Genomic DNA, 25363 nt, shown 5'->3' with positions numbered 1-25363 from the left:
GGGCAGAAGGAAGGAAGAAACAAGAAGCTAAGTTCTTCCTCCCTTGCTGCCTACTCCTCAAAGCAATCCAATTGGGCTTCCAACTGCCCTCGCTCCACTCAGTGACTTCACAAACTTCAACCCTCTCAACAGCAGCGGACGTTCTTGCCCACTTCTTTGGTGAAACGCTCTTCTGCTTCTGTGACACATACTCAGTGGGTTTTCTATTTTGTTGTGTGCAGATTTCGTGACCCGTGCAGAGCTGCTGCCCTCTAAGTGAACCTGGAGGGCTGGGCCTTGTGGACCTCGGCCCGCCCCCTCCCTCTGCTCACCTCCCACCACCACAGCTTCGATGACCACCTAGCCACTAGTGTCTGTCCTGACTCTCCCTCTACAGCAGGCTTTTCTCCCCACACTCTGCCGACTTCTGACAGCCTGCTTGTGATCGCTACTGAAGGCGCTTCAAACTCGGCTCATCCCCAACCAGAATCCTGTCTCACTCCACCCCAGTGCCACTTCACTTGCTAACTCAGAAACCAGGAGTCAGCTCTCCCTCCTTCCCTCAGTCCATGAATTCTGTCACTTCTCTCTCTCAGAGAATGCATCTGCCCCAAGTCACCACCACGGCCTACAGTCCCCAACCTGCCCTCATTTCTGTCCATCCAATGCCGTGGCCACTCTGCTCCTTGCTCTTGCTTGTACCTGCTGGACTTTGCCAGTACTGCTCTCTCTCCCTGGAATCCAGCTCCCACAGACATCAACGTGGCTCATCTTCTCCATAGTTCGGGTCTCTGCTCCTGCTCATGTTATTAGAGGCCTTCCCTGACCACCTTCTGTAAAATCACGCTCCCCATTTTAACCTCTCCCCCTGCATGACTTTTTTTCACTGCATTTACCATCATCCAACATGTCTTGTTTATTGTCTCTGCACACCAGATGTGACTCTAGGAGAGCAGAGGCTGCGTAGGAACGCTATCTCCCTAACTAGCATGCTCACGTGTTGGATGAATGATTCCATTTCTCTGCATTTCTACTGCTATAACCCCATTCCTCACCCCCCTCGGCAGCCTCCTGATTTCCCCACAACCACGCATCGCCAGCCAATCCATCCTTTGGTGGTCTCTTCAAACACAAATCTAGTAAAGCCGTTCCCCTTCTCAAAACTCCTCAAAGAGCTCCTCAGTGTTCTGAGAACAAAGCCCCAACTCCTGAAGCAAGGCCGGCATGACCCGGCCCCGCCCCTTCCCCGGCTATCTGCCCCAGCCACATCCGTCTGTTGCTCACAGCCCCAGGACTCTCACATGCAGCTCTCTGCACCTCTGCCTTCTCATCCGTCAGATCATGGCTGAGATGCAGGGCTGCAGTGCCAGGGTTAACCGCCTTACTCCAGCATAAGACCGTGAAAGTTTGTCTAGGCTCTGCTACCTACCTAGTAGCTGCACCGCCTTGAGCAGGACACTTCAAGCTGTTTCCTCATCCGTAAAACCAGGATACTACCACCACTGACCTCACAGGGCTGCTGTGAAGATTATATAAACACGAAGAACTGGTCCACAATAAGGTCTGTTTATTATCATTGAGTCCTTGGGGACACTGTCCCCGATGCCCCAGACCAAGCTAAACCACCCCATACAACACATCCATGTAGCACTAGCTAGTGAGCCTCTGCAAACTCTTGTCCAACGCTTCCCGCCCTAGATCACGAACTCTGAAAAGGACATCACCTCTGTCTACCTCACAGCTGTGTCCCAGCATCCAGGGTGGCCCAGGCCGGCCACTGATGTTCATTCCTTCCCTCAACTGGGCTGCCTTTGGCCAGGTCTTCAGAAGGCTCCACATCTGTCCCTAGCTGCCTCTAGTGAGTATGGTGTCTATCGACACAGAAAGAAAACCAACCTCACATCCCTCAGATGGTGAGAAAGGCTGCCCAAGCCACCTACAGCCCAAGTTAGAGAGAACTGTGAGCTGTGAGCTGAGCTCAGCATCTGGTCTTTTTTTTTTTTTTTTTTCAGACTCTGGCCTTTTAATCCTCAAGTCACTACATTTGGTTCGAGACGGAAATGCCTGTCCCTCAGGGGGCTTGGTGGGAGTGATGAACCCAGCTCTGAGCACCTGAGCAGGGCAGCAGAGCTGCCAGCTACCAGACTACCTCACTAGGGGGTGGGGGGGGTCACTTCCGCCACGTTTAAAAACAAGCACCTTGAGAAGTTCCTGGGGAAGTAAGCAGAACAAGCTCTAGTGGAAGTCAATAAAAAGTTCTTTAACCTAAACAGGTTTACCTTACAGTCTCGGGAAACAACGTGGTGGTCCATAACTAGGAAGGGAAACCCCTGACCTGCTTCTCAGAGTAGACTCGATTCCATCAGGCAACCCAAAGAGAAAGACGCAGACGCCCAGCAGCTAGAAAACGCTAGCTTTATATAGAACTCCCATGTGGGGTGCGGGGGGTCAGGTGCCTGTCTCCACCTCCACCACTTCTGCCCAGGCACTAAAGGCCATGTCCTTATGGATGAGCACCAGGCTGGAGGTGGGGCCTGGCTCCTCAGGTACCACAAAGCACTTCTCCTGGCTCCCAGAAATGGTGACCTCAAAGATGTCCCGGGCTGGGGAGACGTCCTGTTCCCTGCAGGTGTCTAGCTCTGGCTCAGTCTGCAATAGTACCACAGCGGGCTCAGAAGCAGCAGGAGGCACACAGGGCGGGCTGGAGGGTGCCCCGGGCTGGTGACTGAGCTGGTGCCGCTTAAGGCTTTGGGGGAGAGTGTAGCCCATGCCACAAGTGGCACAGCGGTAGGGCTTGTCGGCTAGGTGGGATTTGAGGTGGCGCCTCAGCTTGGTAGCCAGCGTGTAAGCACGGCCACACTGGGGGCACGAGAAGGGCCTCTCCCCAGAGTGCAGACGTTCATGAGCACGCAGTGTATGTGGGTCTCGAAGCGCCTTCCCACACACAGGGCACAAGTAGGCCTCCCCAGTGTGAGAGATAAGATGGCGCCGCAGCTCGGGCAGCTGGGGAAAGGCATCAGCACAGTGTGGGCAGCGGTAAGGACGCTCCCCTGTGTGCAGCCGCAAGTGCCCACGCAGGTTGCCCCGCTGGCGGAATGCCCGTCCACAATGTGGGCACAGGAAGGGCTTTTCCCCCGTGTGGAGCCGCATGTGGTTCCGCAGGGAGCCCTGGTTGGCCAGGGGCCGCCCACACACGGGGCAGGGGCACGGGGCAGGGGTAGCCGGCACCTGGTGGGTCTTACGATGCAACCGCAGGGAGGGCCGGCGGGCAAAGGCCTTGCCGCACTGGTCACAAGCAAAGGGCCTGGCACCTGAATGTACCACCTGGTGCTCTTTGAGGTCTCGCCGGGTGCCGTAGGCCTTGTCGCACTGTGGGCAAGGAAAGGGCCGCACCCCACGGTGGCCCAGCATGTGGGCTTTGAAGCTCTCCTCCGAGCTATAGCTCTTGCCACACTCAGTGCAAAGGAAGGGTTTGTGGCCCGTGTGCACGAATGCGTGCTTCTTCAGGTGGCACAGCTGTAGGAAGGCTTTGCCACACTCCCCACACCGGTACCGCCGCCTCTGTTTCGGGGAGCTTCCTGCTGGGCCAGGAGGGCTCCGCAAGCGTGCAGGGAAGCCAAGCTGTTCCTGTTCTCCAGCCTGCTGGGCCCTGGGCTCCAAGATCTTGTCTCTGGGCAGGCACTGACCACTGGGGCCACGTAACTTCTTGACCATGTAAGCACGCAGCTGGTTGCTTCTGGAAGAAGATGAGCAACTGGCCCCATGCTGGGGAGCAGAGCCGCTCTGAGGTTCAGGCGGCATCTGTGTCTGGGGTGGGTCCTCCTCCTCCATGCTACCATCCTGAGGGAGCGGACCAACTGGTTGGCTCTCCTTGGAAAGCTGATCCTGGGCTTGGGGCTTAAGTCCAGGGCTTACCATACTCTCTGCCTGGATGCTGGGGGGCGACTGGTGACCAGGATCTGCAAGGCAAGAGTGGGGTGCTGGGGTTAGGAGAAACTGTAGCAGGTGGTAGCAGTGGTGTCACCAAGAAATTTTAAGAATATGTGTCTCCTCCTACTCAGCCCCTGAACTTCAGCAGGAGCAAGGACACCAATCTCTTCCTCGGAACATGAACCACATGGTTTGCTTATCTTCATGTCCAGTCTCAGGTGCCTCCTGGGGAAGCACTGTTGGGAACCATGGTGCTCCAAACCTCTGGACAATCCCAGAGTAGGCTATCCCAGAGGCTCCTATTCTCCCTCTGGAGACACACACTTAGGCCAGCACCTCCTCACTTTAGTTCATCTGAAAATAAAGGAACCTCCACCCCCACCCCAGGTAGAAGAAACAGAAACTGGAAACCTTATACACAGCTTGCTGTCTTCATCAACATGACCCTACTATTCCAGAAAACTTACTCAGGAAGATAAAAGTTGCAAATATCGATACTGTTCATTCTAAGGAAAAGACCCATCACTCTGCAATAGAAAGCATCAAATGACAGGTTATACTCCCAAGACTCTTTGAGCCTCTTGCCTGAAAATTCTAGCCTTGGGTCTACGGATCCTCAACAAGTATGTCATGATCCTTATTCAATCCTAATCAAGCCCCACCCCCATTCCACACTGAAAGACCCACCTTATACCACACTTCACAATTTTAATAAATATTCAGGCTTTACCCTTCCCCCTCAGAAAACCTATTAAGACTCTGTAACGTTGTCCTTTATCTCCATGAGCCATAGCTTTGCTTTGTCTTATCCACAGGTGGTTTTGGTGATAATCTGGGAAGCCAGCATCTATTTGCCACATACCTGTCTGAGGTTCTGCCGCATCTTGGCCTGGGGAGTCCATCTCCTGCTGTATAACAGAGTCCGCTTCTGTCACCACAGCCATGGCTGCCTCCTCTTCTAGCTGGGGCTGGGTGGAGCTCAGGCCCTCAGAGTGAGGCCGGGGGCACAGTAGCAACTCAGAGCCTGGCAGTAAAAGCCGGGACACCTGCAGATGGAGCTTCTCGCTGACCCGCACCAGGGCCACGTTCCCCTCACTTTCCAGCCTGCCCCGCTGCACCAAACTGCAAAGCAGAGGAAGAGCTAGTTCAGGAGACCCTCTTCAAGGGGCCCTCCCTAAAGCCCCAGCTTCTGGGCAGTCTGAGTCCTAAAGACCCCATGCCTTTGGAACACTCACTGCAAAAAAAATCACTGGGTGGGGAATTACAGTGGGCTTCCAGTTCCATCTCATGCCATGACAGAAAGCCTCAAAAAGGACCATGTTCACTACATACTCTCCTGTAACTTACCTGATCCAGCCTGAACTCTGCTCACAAGCACACACGTCTCCCCATGGGCCTAGTGACACGTCCTGAAATAAACCAATAAGAGTCCTTCTCCCATGTGTTTGGGGGGGACCAGGGTGGGGGAAAAAAGGGATGTAACCTCTCCAGAGACAGGTCTAATATGAAGCCCCTGGAAGGTTAACGGTCTCTGGTTCTGCCTCTACAGAACTGTGCTGTCTGATGTTTCATCAGAAAAGACCAAAAGACTATCCCCCTCACCTCCCTCCCACTGTGTGGAGAATTACTAAATTGAACACATTATTGCCTTCCAGTGAGTACCAGACCAAAAAAAAAAAAAAAAAAAAAAAAAAAAGGAGTAAGAGGCACATCATCACTTTACCTGCACTATTTCATCTCTTGCTCCAAATAGCTCTGGAAGATTAAAATAAAGGAAATGACCATCCCTTTCTCTTACAAATGAGCTGAATGAGACATATCATTTCACTAGGTAGGTGACAAAGCTGGGACTTGATTCCATGGCTTTTTAATCCTGACCACCTTTGCTCCTGACTTTCATCATTCCTGCCACTATACTAATCTAATTTTCAGCAACTTTCTGCACCTTGATTCCTTAACTATCGCAAGTGAGGGGAAGAGACAGTCCTGGAGAGAAGGGGCGAAACTATCGCCTATCTCCTGAAACACCCTGCTGCTTCTAACAAACTGAAGAGCTGTCCAGACATGACTGAACCTCTTCCACAATTTCCGTCACGGGTTAGACAAGTCCTATCCTTCAATACCTCCTCCTGCCGTGGTTTCACTCCTTTATCCTTCGGCTCCGAGACAGACTCCTCTTCCAGTGGCCCCCAGAGCAGTCCCGGCTGCAGGGGCTCCCCGACACACCAGACCCCTAAGCGCTGTTCCTCGGCGAGTGAAGGGCCAAGGGCCAAGCCCCGGGGGAGGCTCTTTAGAGCCAGGACGGCCCGGGTCGGCCCAGGCGGGAAGTCTCTGAGGCCCTGAGCACAGCCTTGTCCAGAAGGGCTCCATCCCAAGTCCGGGCTCAGGCGCGCGTCGGAGGCTGCAGGGAGATGGGGAGGCAGTGAGGGAAGAGGTCGTGAGGGTGGGGACAGTGAGAGAGGAAACCGCAGATCCGGCTAGGACTTGGCAGTCTGAGGGATCTGTAAGGGCTCTAAGTGGGCCGTTCCAAGGCTTGAGGGGGCTCGAGGACTCTGAAGCCCCCAGAGACTTCTGAGGGGACCGGAGGAGGATCCCGGACTAGGGAAGAAAAGGGCTTGGGGTAGAGAGTTGACCAGGCAGGGAACGTGGTCTATCTAGGGCCAGGGCCGAAGGTCGGAGACACCCCAGGTCACTAACCGAACTGCAGTCTCTCGCCCTCGGAAAGCCGCTCCTCCGCCTTCTCCATCCCTCCAGAAAAGCCTCCTTCCGCCGGAAGTGAGCGTCTTCTTCTCCGCTCCTCCCGGAAACAGTCATTGGCTTCCAAATTACCTGGCAGGAAAGAATGCCAAGAGTCAGACTCATCGGTGCACAGAACCGGGAGTGGGAATGCCGGCTAGGCAACACTCCGTCCGAGAACAGTAGGAACCATAGGATTCCAGAGGACCACCAGGGACTCCAGCGTCAGAAAAAGCGGAACTACTTGTTCCAACCACCCGCTTTTGGGAGGGACGGGTCGGACACTTATGCTGTCCTCCCTCCCTCCCCCTCCCGCGCTTAGGCCGGCACGTGCAGGAAGTGGGCGGAGATCCTGGAAAGCCATATTTGGACCGGGCAGCGGACCGGAAGTGGATTGGAGGTGTGGCGGAAGAGGTTGGGGAGCGAGGAGACCGGGAGGGGGCGGTTCCCGTTCTACCGCGGAGCCGGATGTTTGCCGAGCTTTGACAGGCGTGGCAGAGGGAGCAGTGCCCGACCACGGTGAGCTGCAGGGCGCGGGGTCCTCCTGGGTGGTGGGGGGAGAAAAGGAAGGGACTAGACAAATCACCGGAAGGGACAGGGTCCCCAGGGGGATGATTCGAGCGGATCCGAGGATGGGAGCAGGAGTGGGATGGGGCCTAGGAGCCTGGCTTTCCCATTGCAGGGATTCAGCCCCACTCCCCGGTCTGCAGCGACGGGACTTCGTCTCCTTCTCTGCTTTCCTCCTGCACCTCCCAGGGCACAGTCCAGGTCAGATCGCAGTCATCGAGCAAGCCCATGGGAAGGGGAAGTCTCTTTGATCCCATCTGGCGAAGCTCTAAGAACAAGAAATTGGGGGGAAGTATTCCAGCCTGCCACTAACTAGGCCACGCTTTCATCTGTATTTCTTAATCTCTGAAATGGGATAATTACACCCCGTACGGGTTTTGTAAACCATGAAGCTCTGGACAAACGCACTTGTAGTTGAAAGCCTTGCTGTTGTATCGTGGGATTTGCATTTTCGCAATTCTGGGGCCCCAACTAGGAGGGCAATCCCGGTGCCAGAGAATATGATTTCAGCTTGTTATCTCAGGTCTTCATGAACATTAGGGGAGAGACTTTACTTTGTCTTCTTATGGGCCCTCTCTGAGCCTTCAGAATCACACGAATGACAGTCATTTAGAGAAGTGTTGAAGGATTGACCTGCATCAAAAGACCACCTTACACAGACATAGATTAAAATCTTGACTCTGCTGTATGACCTACCTAAACAATTTGCTTATTTTTTTCTAGTCCTCACTTTCCTCAAAGAGTAAAATGGGCTTAGTAGTATAAACCTCACTGGTGCTGTTGTGAAGTTAAAAGGTAATTTGTCTACTTTATGGTGCTATATAGGCCCTCAACAAATACTTGTTCCCTTCTCCATTTAGGGGATGACTTCATTCATTCAGTCATTCAACAAATGACAGCATCTGTGTGCTGAATAGGTCAGGGATTCTTAAATGGATCCTCAGAGGGCCTGTGAACGCCTTAAAATTGCATAGATTTCATACATGTGCTGATTTTTCTTAGGGAACAGCCCACAAATTTCATCAGAATTTCAGAGAAGTCCAGAGGTTAAAACCTCCGCCAAAAGCGATTCTCAAATATTTTTGTATCAGTAGGTGTTTTACCTACGGAGAAGGGAAGTACTAATCTCAAAGTAAGGAATATTTTGCATAGAGCGGAACAGGGTTTGTGGGTGACTCGAGTCTTAGGCGGCCAGGATACTTCATTTCCACCACTTTATATTGGAATTTCCCTGAGCCAGCTTCCCTCACCTTCCTCACTAAGGGGTAGCTAAACTTCAGGGCTCACAGGGAAGCAGCTGTGGGTTGGAGGCCAGTCTGGCTGGGAGGTGGAAACAACTGTGATCAGTTTTGCTGGAAAAGGAGGTTATGGAATGGGGGAGGGGTCAGTTCTGGAAGAACGGACAAAATAGTGGCCGAATTACTGGAGAAGAGGTGGAGTTCAAGTTCAGCTCCCCTTTAGAGGGTGTCCCTCTCCTCCCCTCACATACTTTACCTCGCAGCTGTTCCTTCTAATCCTGTTGTTCACATTAGTGCAAGTATTTTAGAATACTGGAGAGTTATGTTTCTGGGAGGAGCCTGTGCTTCTATAGATAAGGAAATTTAAGTCTAGTTAGGAAAAAGACTTGGCCAGCATCTTTGCAACTCACTGGCTCGAGTAGGACTATAATCCAGTTCTCCGTATACCTCATCCCATGTCTTTTTCATTGCATCAGGCACCTACTATGTGCAGAAAGATTGCTTGGGGTAGCTGTGGGCAGGGCTGATGGGGAGTTGGTGCCTGGGCAGTGACAGAAGAGAAGGCACGAAGAGAAGGCTCGGGCCTAACAGGTTCCTGTGAGCTGAATTCTGTCCCTGTTACCCAGTGGAGTCCCCTTTTGGGGAATACTCGCAGCCATTTGGCTGAATGGGGGAAGGAGGCTGTAGATGAATCAGGAGTGGATCCCTCAAGACCTAGGGTTGCCTGCGTTGGAGGCTTGAAGGGGAATGGGTGAGGTAGGGTGTGGGGCACAGCAGCACTCACTGGGAGAAGTGCATTCCCAAATAAGAGACAGTCATTTTTCTCTGTCCTCATGGAAGGGAATTATATTTTGGTGGCATGCAGCGGGAGTAGCAGATAAGGGTATAAAATAAGGGTAGCAGATAAGAGGCCAGAGGAAAGGAAGAGAAAGGTTTTTTGGTTTTTGGGTTTTGTTTTACAGCGGTTAGGCTCTTTGGCTGCTTGGCTTTGGCTCAGGAGCTTGGAATGACTTTTGCCACTGAATCAGCGTGGTTTCCCTGGTAACAGGATGGTTGTTGCTAGGCACAGGGAGCCGGTTTACCATCCAGAGTCCTCAGCTGTGAGGTGACGTCTGGATCCTGGTTGGCAGTTCTCCCCTCCCTGGTCTTGTCTGTACTCTTTATCTGTCCTGCTGATTCTCCTCCCCATGCCTGGTCTTGTCTGTACTCTTTATCTGTCCTGCTGATTCTCTGACCATATATGTCATTTTTGGACTCCAGGAATGTAGTGGGCTCAGAGCAGCCTCTTCCCTGGGGCTGGACTCAGTGGATTGAATCCCCTCCCTGACCCACATGGTGAGTTTGGGATGCCAGGGGGATTGGCTTCACACAGCCACATCCTTACTGCCAGCTGCAGCCCCGGGCAAACCCAGCTTCGGAGTCGGCTCCTCTTCCTCTCAGTTGGCTGTAGCTGTGGGTCTGGTTTTCACCTCCTGTCACTCAGCTCTCTGGATGCCCTGGGCTTCCTCCTTTCCCGTCTGTGCTCTCCAACCCTTGGGGCGGTGTGTTGACCTGTCCCACCTTGGAACTACATCAGGAACTGCCTGCGGATTAGAGTGGGCTTGGGGGCCCCCAGGAAGCTGCAGATTGCCTGCTATGATTGGCAGGCAGATTCCATCCCCTGCTTCTTGCTCCTGGCCTGGGGCAAACCCAGCAGGGCACCCTGACCATGGCCTTTTTTCTGGGACCCTGTGGTCTCTGGCCACCTCCTCTTCCCTGTGCCAAAAGTGAGAGGCGGAGTAGCCAGGGCCATAGTTAATCTTTTCACGAATGGGCTTTGGAACATCCCTGTACACCTTAGATGCTTGCAACATCTCTCCTCTGTAACTGGGGGGCCTGGGAAGCTTCTGTGCTTCTGTGCCCTATGGCCCCTGAGTAGAGGGGCGTGGCCTTCTACCCTCTGCAGCTGGGCCTGCATAACTGTACCAGATGGGCAGTGGGCAGCACAGGGCCTGGCACAGCTCATCCCTCGCCAGCTGGAGGACCTGAGGGCAGGCACTGAGCTGCGCCATCCTCTGCCCCAGCTGCCTTTCCTGGCAACACGCCTAAACTGTGGAGAACCCAGGGCGACATGGAGCTCTTGGCAAGGATGCGAAGTGTTGAGGAACAGGAACGGGGGGGTTGGGGGAGGAACGAGTGAGAGCAGGAGGGCTTGCTGTAGCAGTTACAAGGGAAAAGACTTGCCACCCCCACCCCAGGTTTCTCTTCAGGTTCTGTGGAGTGAAGCTCTGGGGGACAGGCCCGGTCATGGACCCGCTTTCAGAGTTGCAGGATGACCTGACCTTCGAGGACACCAGCCAGGCTCTGAACCAGCTGAAGCTAGCCTCCATTGATGAGAAGAACTGGCCCTCGGACGAAATGCCCGACTTTCCCAAGTCAGGTGGGTGCTTCCGGATCTCGGGTGGCCCTGCATGCCTTAGAAGGGAAGACTCCCTTGCTGTTGAAGGGAGACCTCAGGAGAGCAAGAGGAGGGCAAGCAGTCCAGCCCCAGGGTGGGGCTGGGAGCACAAGTCCTACTGGGGGGAGGACCAAAGAACACGAGTCTCAGGGAGAACACTGCCAGCCCCCAGGTAATCCCCTGACTTTGCGGTGTTCCTCAGATGACTCCAAAAGCAGCTCCCCGGAACCTGTTACACACCTGAAGTGGGATGACCCTTACTACGACATCGCCCGACACCAGATTGTGGAGGTGGCAGGTGAGCACACCCAGCCCTGCACCTTTTACCTCCCGCTCTGCAATCCTGGTGTGAGGAAGCCTGCCCCTCGTGCCGCAGGGGAAGGGACTGGGGGAGGGGTGGGGAGCCACCCTGTGGTCTTACCCCTGACCCTCGGGCTCCTGAGCACATGTACCATTTTTTAAAATCACAGACTTGATTGTGATGGCCACTTGGTCTCTTCACCGGCAACCACATCCTGATCTCTGACCCCGTTGTCTCTGTTGGCTGATGGTGTGTGGGAGGCCGTGTGGCTTAGTGACTTTGAAACCAGAAAGCAGTTTGATTTCCAACTCTGCCCTTTGAACTCATTTCTTTCTCACAGGGTCGCTGAGAGGATTATAGTAGCGAATGTCTGTAGGGGCCTAGCTAGGAGCCAGAACATAGTTGGTCCCGAATAAGTGGCCATTAACCTCCCTTCCCTTTGCCCTGATGTCAGCTTTTCCACCCCATCAGTTACTGGGGACCAGGGAGGTAGGTACCAGTTCCTTTTGGGGGAAACCCTACTTCCAAGGAAGTCTGGAATGGCAGAGCCTCCTTCCAGAAGTTAGGGGCCCCATGACCCTCTGGTAGATGTGCTACCATGCTGAGAGTGGGTATGGAGCCCCCCTTGGCTCTTGGCCTCAGTGAGCTCCCACTGTCTTGTTCATAACACAGGACCCAGAGCAGGGGAGGTAGCAAGGATGTTGGTGACCGATTTCTGCCCTTAGAGTTCTACTACTAGAAGAGGAAATCAGAGTGGTAGGATTCTTTGTCTTTTCCGTGATGGTTGGTCCGTCCTCGCTGGTGAGGACAGGCAACTAACTGTAAGCCAGGTTGATGGCATGGCCCTGCTCTGAGGCACTGGGGTGAGCAAAGGAGGCCCATGGCCCTGGAGCCCAGTGGTGCTGGCTAAGGAGGCCCTGGAGGCGTCTGGCCATGGGGAAGCCACACGGAGCTCTGTCTCTCCTGAATGCTGGGCTCAGAGAGGGATGGGGCAGTTGAAAGAGTTGCCCCCAATGTCAGAGGTGTTTCCATGGCGTTTGTGTTCCCGGTGCCTGACCTGGTCTGAGGTGGAGGCCTTGGCTGTGGCTTCTTTCACCCCTGCAGAGGCAAGGTTGAGAGTTCTTTCCTGGCCTCGTCCTCACCTCAGCGCAGGAGAGTCACCCAAAGGTTCAGAACTTTCTTCCCTCACTTCCAGAAATGGACCTGATTGGGACTTGGGGGTGGCTCTCTGATGTGATGTAACTGTGCTCCCGACCTGTGTGGCCAAGACCCAAGGTGGAGCAGGGGGGACCCGCCTCCACCCTGGCACTGGGTGACCCCTTTCCCCACTGCAAACAGAGCAGCAGCATGTTTCTGTTTCCCCAGGGTGTGATGAGCCTGAGGGGGCCCAGCCAGGTAGGTGTGTTCCTGGCTCTCTGTGCTTGGCCTCTGGGCTGTGGATCAAGAAGGGCTCTTGGTGGAGGCCAAGTGGGGCCAGCTTAATTGCAGCCCCACTCCAGGGAGCTGGGAGCTGGTGGTACCTGGGAGCCGGAACTAGTAAAGGGTTTACGGGAGGTTTGACAAGATGGTGCTGTGTGGGGACACATCCAGAGCCCAAAGGGAAAGGGGCTCCTGGGGACGGAGGGGCCGTGTCCCGTGGAGGAGGGGGCGGGGGGCTGGCTGGGAGCAATGGCCTGGCATTTAGTGCTGCCTCAGGGCCCCTCTGGTGGGGGTGTCGCCATGGCTGTGCCTCTCCGACTGCTGAGAAGAGTTTGGATTGGTGCCACCGGAGCAGGAGTCGTTTGACGGGCCCGTGGTGATGTCCTTCCTGGGAGGCCAGTTTCCGGGCATCAGAAACTGGAGAAAGAGCCCATGTGGGAACAGAGGATGGGGATGGGGTTGATGTCCCCAGCTCCTTTGCAGCCCTGTGTTCTCCGTGCTGGTGGTAGCTGTCATGCTCCACAGTCAAATTTGACTCCGTTCGAGTGGGTTCTTTCCAGTGGTGTGCTGATGAACGTTTAACAGTTCACTCCGGAAGGGGAAAAACAAGGCTACTATTTATTTGTAGCATTTGTAATTTCTATCACAGCAGATTTCAAGCACCAGCATGATGTCGACTGGCTGCAGTATTCCTGACCAGTTAACAGTTTCACAAACGCGCGAGCCAGCCCCAGCCCAGTGCCCCAGCCCCCACCTCCCATCCCCTGGGCCGGCTCGGCTCGGCAGGTTGTGGGCGGGTGGTGGCTGGTCTGGCGGTTCCCAGAATGCCTGCTGGAGGACTGCACGTTGCTGATTAACACCCAGGCCACCCTGCGAGTGTTCCTGATTGGTATCCGGGGAATGCAGAGGCTCCCTTCTCAGGCGGCTTGCTCTTTTCCTGGTGCTTTCCACAAATGCCGCGTCTTCTCAGCAAGCCTTCGCCCCCAGTGCCCTGGAGACACCATTGCACCCAGCTTCTTTCCCTTTTGGCTCCAGGGCAGAAGTCTCCGCTCTTCTGAGGTCAAGAGGGAAGTTTCCAGCCTTCTCACACTTGCTTCGTGTAGCGGTAGTTGCCCTGTCTGCTGGCAAATGCCAAGCCACCCAAGAACTTGACTCCACTCCAGGGAGGGGAGGACAGCGGCTAGGCCCTGGGGTCACCTGCATCTCGTTCCTTGCTTGTCTGAGAGTCTTGCCATCCAGCCCCTCACCGATCCCCCATTATGCCCCCATCCCCATTCGACATAATCCACCAGGCATTTTTAAGCCTCATAGTCAGCATGGAGGATTCAGTGAGGAAAAACACACATTACTTCCTTCAGGGAGCAGACAGTCCAGGGAAGGGGTTCTTCGAACTGGTCAGTCCTCTTTGAGGATATGTACTATCTGGACCTCTTCTCTTAGGGTTTATGTCTATATGTTTGTGGTATTTTTCATTTATCATCATGGCCTTGACGGAGCCCTGGTTGAGAATGCATAGTTTCCCATTTATGAGGTGTTGAGGCCAGCTGAGTGATGGTGCTCCGGGCCCCTGGCCCCTCACCTCAGTTGCTTGCTTAATCAGTTACTAGCTCTTTAAATTCCAGAGCCCCGTGACCTCAGACTTCCTGTCTTGCCTAAGCCTTCAAACCTGCCAGCCAGTGAGGGATGCCTCCACGTTGGGGGGAGGATGAAAAGAATCTTTTGGAATGCCCTATGCTCCTCCCTGCATTTTCCCCTACATTCTGGGTCTTTCCTCTGCTTAGAGGGGAGTAGGCAGATGTCCCTCCCCTCACAGGCTCATGGCAGAAGGCCCAGGGGTTTCTGAGGTTCCAGATTATACTTGAAGCTGGCTTGGCTAAACTGACCCTTTGTCCCTACTCCGCCAGTCTGCTCCTTGACCTGTCAGAGCCTATGGGAAGAGATCAGAACAGGCCTGAGAGCCACCTCCCTCTGCTGGAGGGAGCCCAGTGCCTCAGGATCTAGGTGAGGGTGTGACAGAAAGCAGGTGGCATCTGGTCCTTCAAAATAGACTTGCTGCTGGATGAAGCTGCACGTTCTCGGGCGGGCTTGCAGAGGGTTCTCTGCTCATAAGTCTGGAGAACCTCTGTCCCAGGCTTTGGGAAACTGTCTAAAGCAGTCTCGTAACCTAGATGTCATCGTGAGCAAACTCTGAAATAGAACCAGGCATGCTATGTAATGCCGACCGATGACTTTGTGCAGGCTTCCAACGTTTCTTGAATACCTGCCACATGCTGGGCTCTGGCCCAGTGCTAGAGTTTCAAAGATGGATGAGACACAATTCCTGCTCACAAGCCAGTAGAGGGGACAGGCACATAAACAGTTCTACAGAAGAGTCAGAGTGTCGTGACAGAGATGGGTGATGGTTCAAACTGGGAGCCCTGAAAAGGGACAGCTAACCCATCTGGGGGAAGGAGGAGAGGACACAGGCTTCTGGGAGGAGATCACGCCTGGAACGAGTCTTAAGGATTCCAAGGAGTTATCCTGGAGGAGGGTTGCAGAATTGTCTTGAGAAGTTCTGTCTGGCAAGAGAAACAGCAGAGGCCCAAAGCTGTGTGGTGTGGACTGGGTTGCAAGCACGTCTGTGTCGGAAGTGTGCATGGTGGGAGCCTGGAGAGTCCTGTGAGTCATTCCAAAGAACATTTACAGGGTGGGGGGCCCAGGTTGTTTATGTGGGATGGAGTTCAGGAGGAAAGGACGATTCAAGGCAGGAGAGTTGGGGGCAGGTAGGTGTTCATAATTCTCCAAGGCTAGAAGTTAGGGCAGTTTAGGATGGAAGAACAGAGCCTCTCTCTAGGCTTAGGGGGTATTTTGGGTGGAGATGGGATGGTTGGAGGGGCTGATCTAGAGGTTGGACATGGTAGTCAGACTGCTGACAGTGAGGTGCTAAATCAGGCCAAAGCACCGAGCCATGTGCCAGCAGGGCCTAGGGCCACGCTGCCCACATTCCAGAAGCCTCCTTCAGCCCCTCTAATGAGTCTTGCCCCAGCCCTGCAGAAAAGGGTCAAAGCCTTGGCAACCACTTTGAAAAAGTACTGACTCCTGGGTTAGGTCACTGACCGAGAAGAAGCATCAAGACCATGGTTTATTAAATATGGAGAAGGACACTCAGCAAGGCATTGGGGTGGTCCTTAATCCTCAGAGGTAGGTGGAGGACAGACTCCATGCATTTCATGGGTTGTATAAGTATTTTCATTTGCCTCTGAAGCAGTGGGGATTAGGCAGGTGTGGTTTGGTGCCTCTGGAGAGGCTGAAGGTAAAGATGTAGGGAGGGTTCCTGGGCCGTGGGGGAGTGGGGCCAGGCCGCCTTCTCCTGGAGTTTTGTTTGGCGTCCCTGATCTGTGCTAACCCTGGAAGAACATCTCACCTTGGAGGGCAGTAGCTCCCCGGCTTCTTGACAAAGCCAAATGATCAGACCATCAAATAGTGACCAGTTTTGGATGAACACCCCTGAGTGATTACAGCCAAACAAGCATTTCCCCAAAACATTACAAACTCCTCTGAACTCCATTTTCTTTAGAATATCCTTAATGAGAAAGGATATGGTTTTTAGAAATGTCCAGAAGTCAGAGCCAAGTGTGGTTAATAATCCTGGTAATAAAGTCGGAAAGTGCTGCTAGTGGTCAAAAACAAGACCTGACCACTAAGCACTCACTCCCATGTCCTCCGTGGCCTTGGACTTTCCCAGAAGGCAGCTTCAAGGAGTTTTCCAAGTACACGTTGCTCAGAGGGGGCGCTTCTGGAACGAGCATGGGCTTTTAAGAGGATTATTGAGCAAGGTAACAATTGCTTTGGTGGGTGTGACTTTCCTTTTTTTTTTTTTTTTTTAACCATTTTAAAATGTGTAATCGGTGCTATTTCAGACATTCACAGCGGGGTGCAGGGTGCAGCCACTTCTATCTGGCCCCACGATTTCATCCATGCCCATGCCAGATTGCATAACCATCACCAGCCAATCCCTGATCTCCCCTCTTCCCAGCAACTGGCAACCACTACTGTGCTGTCTGTGTGGATTCACATACTCCAGATAACTCCTGTAAATGGAGTCATACAATTCGTAGCCTTTGGGGTCTGGCTCCTTTCATTAGCATCGTGTTCTCAAGGTCTGTTCACAATGTAGCATGGATCAGTACTTCATTCCTTTTTATGGCCAATATCCCACTGCATGAACATACCACATTTTCTTTATCCATTCATGCATTGATGGGCATGTGGGTGTTTCGCCAGGTGTGCCTTTTTACAAAGTCACATTATTTTTTTAGACCCCAGCTCAGTACCCCGAAATCAACCTGGCCCTCTTTCTTCAGCGACACACACGAGTGCAGACAGCTGCCCGGAGGTGGCTCCGCATCGGCCGCCCTGGCCCCTGTAACAAGTGGCACAGGCCTCCAGGCCTGGCACCCTTTGGTTCCTCGCCCCACTTCTCTCCGTCGATCTTCCACTCACCACTCCATCTTTCCCCACACCTAGGAGATGACAAGTATGGGCGGAAGATCATTGTGTTCAGTGCCTGCCGAATGCCCCCGAGCCACCAGCTGGACCACAGCAAACTCCTGGGGTGAGTACCCACGGGGAAGGTGGTGGGACTGGCATGCAGACACCCCCCCATTGCCTGATGCCATTCTCCTTCCTGTCCCTTCCAGCCCAGAGGTACCAAGCCACCTCCCTCCACGCCTCCCCTCCCCTCCCAGGAGAGCTGTTTTTTACATTTGGGGGAGAGCACAGGGCTAGGAGTCGGACCTGGTCTCTAGTCCAGGAAACTGCAACCTTGGCAGGTCTCTTCATTTCTTTAAGCCACTTTTCCTTCACTGAGGGCATCAGAATGCAGCCCTCCTTCCTCATGGGACGGAGACTCTGTACACGAACACACTCCAGTAAAATACCGTCCACGTGTGAGGACTGCTGGTAATGATGCGTTGCTTCTGCTGTCCTTACAGTTCATCATTTGTAGCAATAATTAGTGTTATTTTGTGCCAAATTTGGTCCCAATGGCCTCTGTACCTGTCTGGGTTCTGTTAGCAAAAACATGTACTAGCTGTGGTTGGTCTAGAAATCTGATGCCAGTCCCGAAGCTGATTGAAAGCAGGAGTTTGACAAACCTGTTCTTGTTTTTGTTTTTGTTTTTTCAAGATTTTATTTATTTCAGAGAGAGAGAGAGAGCTGGGGTTGGGGGAGGAGCAGAGGGAGAGGGATAAGCAGACTCTGTGCCGAGCGCAGAGGCCGACTTGGGGCTCGATCTCATGACCTGAGCCGAAACCAAGAGTCGGGACACTTCACCGACTGCACCATCCAGGCGCCCCTGACAGATGCTGTTCTGATAAGCGTTCGTTACTGAGCCACCAGCGGGTCCCCGGCCCTCGCAGGACCTCCATGGGGGCAGAGCCATGATGGACTTCTCCTGAGGCACCTTCGTGCGGGTCCAGTTAGCACCTTGCACTTCTTTCCTGATCTCTTTAAAGCGTCTGCACTGCCCATACCAGCTCTTCGGGATCCGGAATGGTTGTGTGTGTGTAGGGGTGGGGAGGGGTCAGGGGCAGGCCAAGGGTGTGGCCGCAGAAGGGGAAAGGCCTGAGTGCAGAGTCTGCAATCCTCGTGAGCCAGGCCTGAGGCTCTCCGGCCTTGTGGGAGTTTTTCCTCAGGCTTTTGAAGCCCTTCTCCTATCTTCCCTCAGCCAGGCAGGCAGAGCCTTGTTGAGACCCATCACGCGGCACAGTCTGGAACAGGCCAGGGAGCTCAGCAGGAAGGTAGCTGAGTCACACACCCTACCCTTTGGTTTCACACGGCAACTGAGTTGGCAGGTGACAGACTCCTGGCCAGATAATAGTCTGAGTGGGAGGAAGTCAGGAAAGGGATGGGAAGGCACCCAGTTTTCAGGAGAGAGTTTGCTGAGTGAGTCCCCACCACTCGGGGCCTTCCTCTGACTTCTGGAAGCCGTCCGCCATCCATCCTGTCCGTCTTCCATCCCTTCCTGGAGGGGTCTCCCTGCCCCCACCCGGCCTGAGGGGCAGTGCTTCCCATGGGGATCAGTCCTATTACCGCTGCCTTGGCCTTTCTGGCTGCCCAGCCACCTGGGAAAGGGGGGGGAGTTGAAAGAGAAAGTGCCTGAAGCTTGGATTCAGAAGCCCAGTTCAGCTTCACTGTGCCTCTTATTAGCTGTGTGTTTGGGGGCAGGTCTCTTCTGAACCCTATAAAAATAAGAATTGTGTGCACCTCACAGGGTTGTTGTGGGCATCAGGTGAGATAATACACGAAGTGCCATCGTATACGTTTGTAAAGTATTTCAGATTTCAAGGATTTAGAAAAATGTAAGTAGCTGTAAAGAAAAAATACAGTGATAAACAAAACTCCCATGAACCTACCATCCAGAGAGAAAAACTGTTAATACTTTCGTGTATTCACCTATTTTTTTCTATAATTTACACAGATCTTTGTATAGTCACCTCTGTATCTCACATCATGTTAACTTCTGAGCACTAAACACACTTCAAAGACATCTTTTAAAAACATGTTATTGGCGTACGTGTGTACGGAAAAGTGTATTGTGAGACTACTTGATGAATTTTCAGAAGCTGAATACGCCCACCCACACCCACAGACCTCCCTTTGTTCTTCTAGCCGCTTCCCCAAAGGGTAACCACTCTCCTGACACCTCACTTCACAGATTGCTTCTGCCTGCAGAGACATCCTGTGAGGCATTCTATTTATAGATGGCCTGTAATTTATTTAACCAATTCCCTGTTTTGGGACAGTTAGCTTGCTGCTCAGAAAAAAGTTTTTTTCCACTGTAAACCAGGCTGCAGTGAACAGCCTACAAAAATGCTTCTGTTCATTTCTGATTGTTTCTTTAGGATAACTTCCTGGGTATATTTTTACAGGGTCAAAGAGCGTGAACATTTTTTAGCTTCTGATAAACATCACTTTATTGCCCTCCAAAAGGTCATAACGTCAAGCAAAAGATGAGTGTATTGTCACTACAGTTTTTGCTACTTTATAGTTGCAGAATGCCATCTTTAATGTGACAGCTCTTTGCAAGGTGCAGCATGCTCAGTGCGTACAAGGGCTAAATGTGTAGCGGGATGGGCTGGAATCACAGTAAAAATCCAGCATTAGACACTTCACATGCCTGCCTGTGTGGTCAGCAGGGTGAAGTTAGGTCATCTCCAGGCTCCACCGCAAGCTGTGTGCCTCTGGATAAGCACTTCACCTCTCTGAGCCACACTGCCCTCACGTTTGAGAAGGGGATCATCTCAGCCCCAGCTGTTACAAGGAAGGCATGAGATAATGTACGCAGAGTGCTTGGCAGACACTAAAAGCTAAATATTGGTGAATGGTGACTGTCGTCACCATGATCGACTTGGGGCAGTCCCGCAGGGAGTGTTACTCCCATTTTTCTGCAGGTATGCGAGAGGGCCTCAGTTCAGGTCCTGGTCTCCTGGTTTCTAGCCAGGGCGGCTGTTCGCATTCTTCGTCCTCCACCCAGCCCAGCCGTGAGCCCGAACCTCTTCCCCCTGTGGAGTGGGTGATTATGCAGCCAGAGCAGGCAGTGCCCGAGAGAGGCTCGTGGGGAGGCAGAGGAGAGAAACAGGAGACCCTTGGGGGGGCCGGGTCATGTCTCCGGGGGCGCCTCCCGAATCGAAGACCGGCCTGAGTGGGGCTTTGTTCTGGTAGGTACCTGAAGCACACACTGGACCAGTACGTGGAAAGTGACTACACGCTGCTGTACCTGCACCACGGCCTGACCAGCGACAACAAGCCCTCCCTCAGCTGGCTCCGCGATGCCTACCGCGAGTTTGACCGCAAGTGGGTCCAGGGGCCTGGGGGCAGGTGGCTGTGGAGCCCGCAGCTCTGCCAGGTTCTAGGCTGCCCTCTGCTTGCTCGGAAGCTTGGGGGTGGGGGGAGGCCGGTACCCCCTCACCCCGGGTAAAAGCAAAGAATCTGAAGTTGGAACATTCTGGGCTTAAATCCCAGTCCCTGTATTTCCTCACTCTGTGACCTTTCTTGGTACTTCATCTCTCTGAGTCTCTTTCCTAATCCATAAAATGGGACTGCCACGGCACTTAGCTCTCAGGCTTTCCCTGAGGACGCAAATTAGAAAATGGACTCGGAGAACCCAGCTCTGTGCCTCTCCCACCGCACCGGCTGCTGAGTTCCTGTTGTCTCTCTGCAGGTACAAGAAGAATATTAAGGCCCTGTACATCGTGCACCCCACCATGTTCATCAAGACCCTGCTCATCCTCTTTAAGCCCATCATCAGGTGAACGGGTTGGTGGGGAGGACAGCGGCCTCCCCAGGCTTCGCTTTGAACTCTGAACCAGATACCTGAGGAGGCCAGGCACTCTGGGGACAGGCCATTGCGGGGCTCAGCCATTGTCTGATCTTGGGCGGCTGCTGAGGGGATGGTGGCGGCCTGCCGAAATGGGCCCACCCATGCCTACCCGTGCCCTTTATTCTGCCGGTAGCTTCAAGTTCGGGCAGAAGATCTTCTATGTGAATTACCTGAGCGAGCTGAGCGAGCACGTGAAGCTGGAGCAACTGGGGATCCCTCGCCAAGTGCTCAAGTGAGGCGGGGACAGGGGCTGTGTGCGCCCGCCAGGCTTGGGGGGGTGGGGAACGTGCCAGCCAAGGGGAGAGGGAGCCTCGAGAAGCCCCGGATGAGCAGGGGAAGTGAAGGTAGTGGTGAAGAGCCCGAGCACGGGGTCGGAGAGCACAGGTTCAGATCCCGCCTCTGTCACTTAAAGAGGTCATGTGTAGAGCAGGGCTGCCAGGAGGCCCGAATGAAGTGACCACGTGCAGCCGCACAGGGAGTGCCTGACAGACGGGTTGCCAGGGTGACTATAAAGTCAGGTTGGCGGCCTGACCCTCCCATCTGCCTCCCCAAGGTATGACGACTTCCTCAAATCCACACAGAAGAGCCCTGCCACGGCCCCCAAGCCCATGCCACCACGGCCCCCTCTGCCCAACCAGCAGTTCGGGGTCTCGCTGCAGCAGTGAGTATGGGAGAGGTGGGCAGGCCTGGCGTGTGAGGGCCGCGGAGGGCGGCAGGCCCTGCTCACTGCCCGTTCCCAACAGCCTCCAGGAGAAAAACCCAGAGCAGGAGCCCATTCCGCTTGTGCTTCGGGAGACCATAGCCTACCTGCAGGCCCACGGTGAGTGCCAAGGCCGCCCACTGGCCACAGGACCTCCGGGATCTGCCCCTTCCCCTTCAGCCCCTACCCCAGGCCCCTCCTCAGCCCGGTCTCCCAGCTCCCCTCAGGAAGCTGCCAGGCAGGGCTGAGAGCCCCACGTGCATCAGCGCCCACACTGACCCTGCATGGAGCCCCAAGACAAAGCAGGTTCAGGCATCTACAGGCCCCAGAGCCAAGACTCACCAGGCCCCACTGTTTCCCAGCTCTCACCACTGAGGGGATTTTCCGGAGGTCAGCCAACACCCAAGTCGTACGGGAAGTACAGCAGAAGTACAACATGGGTGAGTGGTCTGGGGGGTGTGCCCAGGCCCGCAGGGTCAGTACAGATCCTGGGGGCGGGAAGGGGAGGATGGGGGCATGTATGTGACTGCGAGGGGGCTTCTTTGCCTTCTGCTCCCCTGTAAACAAGGACCCCACATTCCATGTCCATCAGAGGTTCTGTGGCATTTGGTTTGATTGCATGGGTCCCGCTCCTGCCTGGCTGTCCCAGGCCTGCGGCCTCATCGGTCAGGTGCATTCAGAGATGAGGAATCACTGTAGTGTGTGCTGGGGGGCCCCATCCTACCCGGTCACCTCATCCAGAGCAAGAAGGGAAGGCCTGTGTGAGAGGAGGCTCCACGGGAGAAGGGGGCTTATGCAGTGGCTGCGGGTAGTGGGGTCTGCTTGGCCTCCAGGCCTCTAGGTGGGCTGCCGGCCTCCAGGCTAGGCCCAGCTCCTCTCCACCCCCTCCCCCAGGGCTGCCAGTGGACTTCGACCAGTACAATGATTTACACCTGCCCGCGGTCATCCTCAAGACCTTCCTCCGGGAGCTTCCTGAGCCCCTGCTCACCTTTGACCTCTACCCCCACGTTGTGGGCTTCCTCAGTGAGTGCCCCTTTCTTCCCTCCCCAGCTCTGTGCTTTGTCTGCTGGGTTGGGGTCAGGGCTGGACCCAGAGCAGGCAGGTTTGGCCTGTCCTCCAAGGAAAGTTTGGGTGGGGTCTCCCCTCTGGCCTCATGACTCATGTCGGCCCAGCCCCGGGCCGCTGTGACCTGGGCCCTGGTTCCTTGCAGACATTGATGAGAGCCAGAGAGTGGAGGCGACGCTGCAGGTGCTCCGGACGCTGCCTGAGGAGAACTACCAGGTGCTTCGTTTCCTCGTTGCCTTCCTGGTGCAGGTGAGACCAGGGCCTCAGCTTCTGCTGTTCACCTGGAGGAGGGCGGGAGGAGGAGCTGCCGCCCCTGCCGCTCCTGGGGATGGGAAGCAGGGTCTGTGGCTTCCTGCTGTAGCCCCCTGATTCCCTCCACAGATTTCTGCCCACTGTGACCAGAACAAGATGACCAACACTAACCTGGCTGTTGTCTTCGGCCCTAACCTACTATGGGCCAAGGATGCTGCCATCACCCTCAAGGCCATTAATCCCATCAACACGTTCACCAAGTTCCTTCTGGATCACCAAGGGGAGTTGTTCCCCAGCCCTGACTCCAGAGGGCTCTGAGCCCTGCCCTGCTGTCCCTTCTCGGAGAGCCCCAACTGGGACTCTTCCTCCCGGCTTCAGCCTTCTAGGAGCTTGGCACATATGAGGAAGGGCCCATGAGGCCCTGGGAGCTGGAAGCTGGGGCCAGCCAACCGGGCAGCTCTTCCTCCCCTTCTGTCCAGCCCACCTCGCCAGCTCTGGAGGCCTCACTGTAACCACGAAACATTTTTTTCGCCTTATACTTCTCACTGCCTCCTTGGATCCCTGGCTCTTTGCCAGGCTCTTCAGAGCTGGCCTTGGCTCTTCCAGCGGGAAAGACTGACCCCAGCAACTGCTTCCCCACTTTCTCCTGCCTCTTTTCCTGGCAACTGCAGATGCCTAAATCACTGCCAGCTGGGCTGGTAGCTGGGGCTGGTCCTCCCCTTCCTGGCTGCTGGGGAATAAGCAGCCGAGCTGAGCTGGCTTTGGCCTGCTCTACCGAGGCACCTCCCTGCCTGGGTGAAGGCCTGTGTGCGAGCACCTGCTCCTGTCTTCCCCTCTAAAGGGTCAGCCTTGGGTGTTGACATGGCTAAGGACTGGCAAGGCCGGAGTCTGCTTCCTACTTCTGCCTCCTTCTCTTCCACACATCCTGGGTCAGCCCTTCTCAAGTGATACTGCCCCCAGGATGTTCCAGCCCCCTGGTTCTGCCAGGACTGGCAGCTTGGATGATAGGGCTGAGTCCCAGCATCCATTTGAAACAGACACTCCGTTCCTACCCAAAAGCCTGCTGTGTCTGGTTGGGCCAGTGACAAGCAGTCTCAGCCCCCCATGCCTTGCCGCCTCTCCCTTCCCATTCGCACAGATCCTCAGCCTAACCTCTTGTGGACAGGTCTGTGGTGGTGTCACACTGGTCCCTGCTGTGGCCAGAAGTGACTCAGTGCCTCAGGATCTGTGGCTTCTTCCTCCAGCTAGTGACTCCTGGAGGGTCTGAGCAGAGACCTTGCTAATAATTAAGTCAACCCCTGCCGGGGGAGTTCTAGCAATGTCCCCCTGGGTCTATGGGCCCCAGGGCCTTGTCATCTTTCAGAAAACCTGGACCCCAATGATTGCTACTTCTGATTCCAACTGTGTTCCTTAGAATTACATGCCTTCCTGGTGAACCCTGGGGACCCCACTTCCTGCAGCCTCGTCCCCTGGCAGCAGAGGGAAGTACCTGCACAGTGGCCCTGCCCCCCAGCCTTGGCCAGAGCCTGTACTGTGGGGGACCTCACTGGGCTGTCTCCCCAGGATGCTAGCATGTCAGGACTCCCAGGGGCCTGGAGTGGCCACTGGTTCCATGTTGGTCCCTGCATCTCTGGCCCAAGCCGGGCTTCTGCTTTCTGCTCTCCTTTGTGTATCAGGCATTGCGCACAGCCCCATTTACTGGGGAGCCTCGGAGATCTCTTGGGTCTTTTTTCCTGTCCCCCGTCCCACTGGTCTGTACCTGGGGGGAGGGGGAGAGTACTGTGAATCAAGTGTTCACATTCACACTTAATGACTTCCTGGGCACCAATCATGTATTTCACCTTTGCACTTTTTGTATTTCAATAAAAAAGGAGATGGAAAACTGCCCACCTGGGTGTTAGGAAGCACGCCTGGAGGCTCAGAACGGGCGGGAAGTGTCTGGTTGTGGAGGCCAAGCAGGTGGGGCCTCAGGAAGTCCCCTCCCCAGTCCATCTGGCCCCATCCTTCCTTGTCTCATTCCCTTGGGAGTGGGTGGGAAGCCGGCTTTCTGACGTCGTCCAGGCTTGTGAGAATGGTGACACCCCCCTCCCCATGTTGTACGTGTGCAGCATCCCAGTGGGCCACCAAGGGCGGTATCCCATGACCACGGCCTCTTCTGGCCCTGAACGGAGGAGACTGTGGCGACAGCAGCATGGGCTTGAGTCCTGGTGCTATCACGACCTCCACCAGCTCCACTTGGTGACAGCCATATTATCAGTCCACCTGAGATGGGGTCTTCATTTCTCTGAGGCTCCAAAGTGACACACACAGGACGTAACAGAGTGAGGGCCCAGTGGCAACCAGAATGACCACTGTTGCACAGAGGAATGAGGAGATG

The 25363-nt window shown here is 54.6% G+C and overlaps 2 protein-coding genes across 4 annotated transcripts; one reads left to right on the top strand and one right to left on the bottom strand.

The window, feature by feature from the left end:
* Positions 1-1970: 1970 nt before the first annotated feature.
* Positions 1971-6752, bottom strand: ZNF408 (zinc finger protein 408). The gene is made up of 5 exons (XM_002921624.4): positions 6607-6752; positions 6033-6310; positions 5257-5318; positions 4772-5031; positions 1971-3938 (listed from the first exon to the last, which is right to left on the bottom strand). Exons 1-5 carry the CDS (start codon positions 6653-6655, stop codon positions 2428-2430), a joined length of 2160 nt encoding a protein of 719 aa, XP_002921670.1. The 5' UTR covers positions 6656-6752; the 3' UTR covers positions 1971-2427.
* Positions 6753-6894: 142 nt separating this feature from the next.
* On the top strand, positions 6895-24873 carry ARHGAP1 (Rho GTPase activating protein 1). Of its 3 annotated transcripts, XM_019802158.2 has the most exons (14): positions 7040-7164; positions 7328-7413; positions 10688-10869; positions 11090-11185; positions 17114-17201; positions 20312-20443; positions 20811-20897; positions 21103-21201; positions 21523-21630; positions 21713-21789; positions 22032-22109; positions 22564-22692; positions 22880-22983; positions 23116-24873. In XM_019802158.2, the coding sequence occupies exons 3-14, from the start codon at positions 10737-10739 to the stop codon at positions 23302-23304; spliced, it is 1320 nt and encodes a 439-aa protein (XP_019657717.1). In that variant the 5' UTR covers positions 7040-7164; positions 7328-7413; positions 10688-10736; the 3' UTR covers positions 23305-24873. The 3 variants fall into 3 exon arrangements, with proteins under 3 accessions (XP_019657716.1, XP_011226253.1, XP_019657717.1); XM_019802157.2 differs by lacking the exon at positions 7328-7413 and having other exon boundaries at positions 6895-7164; positions 10753-10869; XM_011227951.3 differs by lacking the exon at positions 7328-7413 and having other exon boundaries at positions 7034-7164.
* Positions 24874-25363: the final 490 nt, after the last annotated feature.

Source organism: Ailuropoda melanoleuca, chromosome 16, assembly GCF_002007445.2.
Source record: "Ailuropoda melanoleuca isolate Jingjing chromosome 16, ASM200744v2, whole genome shotgun sequence".
NCBI classification, from domain to species: domain Eukaryota; kingdom Metazoa; phylum Chordata; class Mammalia; order Carnivora; family Ursidae; genus Ailuropoda; species Ailuropoda melanoleuca.
The sequence above is the reverse complement of the archived record's forward strand: the minus strand, read 5'-3'. Positions and strand labels throughout refer to the sequence as shown.

Coding starts and splice junctions, on each gene's coding strand:
- ARHGAP1 (XM_019802157.2), top strand. CDS start 6,933: ATGCTGTCCTCCCTCCCTCCCCCTCCCGCGCTTAGGCCGGCACGTGCA. Junction 10,870..11,089: donor GCCCGACTTTCCCAAGTCAG/GTGGGTGCTTCC, acceptor GGTGTTCCTCAG/ATGACTCCAAAAGCAGCTCC. Junction 17,202..20,311: donor GACCACAGCAAACTCCTGGG/GTGAGTACCCAC, acceptor TTGTTCTGGTAG/GTACCTGAAGCACACACTGG.
- ZNF408 (XM_002921624.4), bottom strand. CDS start 6,655: ATGGAGAAGGCGGAGGAGCGGCTTTCCGAGGGCGAGAGACTGCAGTTC. Junction 6,311..6,606: donor GGGCGAGAGACTGCAGTTCG/GTTAGTGACCTG, acceptor ATCTCCCTGCAG/CCTCCGACGCGCGCCTGAGC. Junction 5,319..6,032: donor TGAAACCACGGCAGGAGGAG/GTATTGAAGGAT, acceptor GGTTTATTTCAG/GACGTGTCACTAGGCCCATG.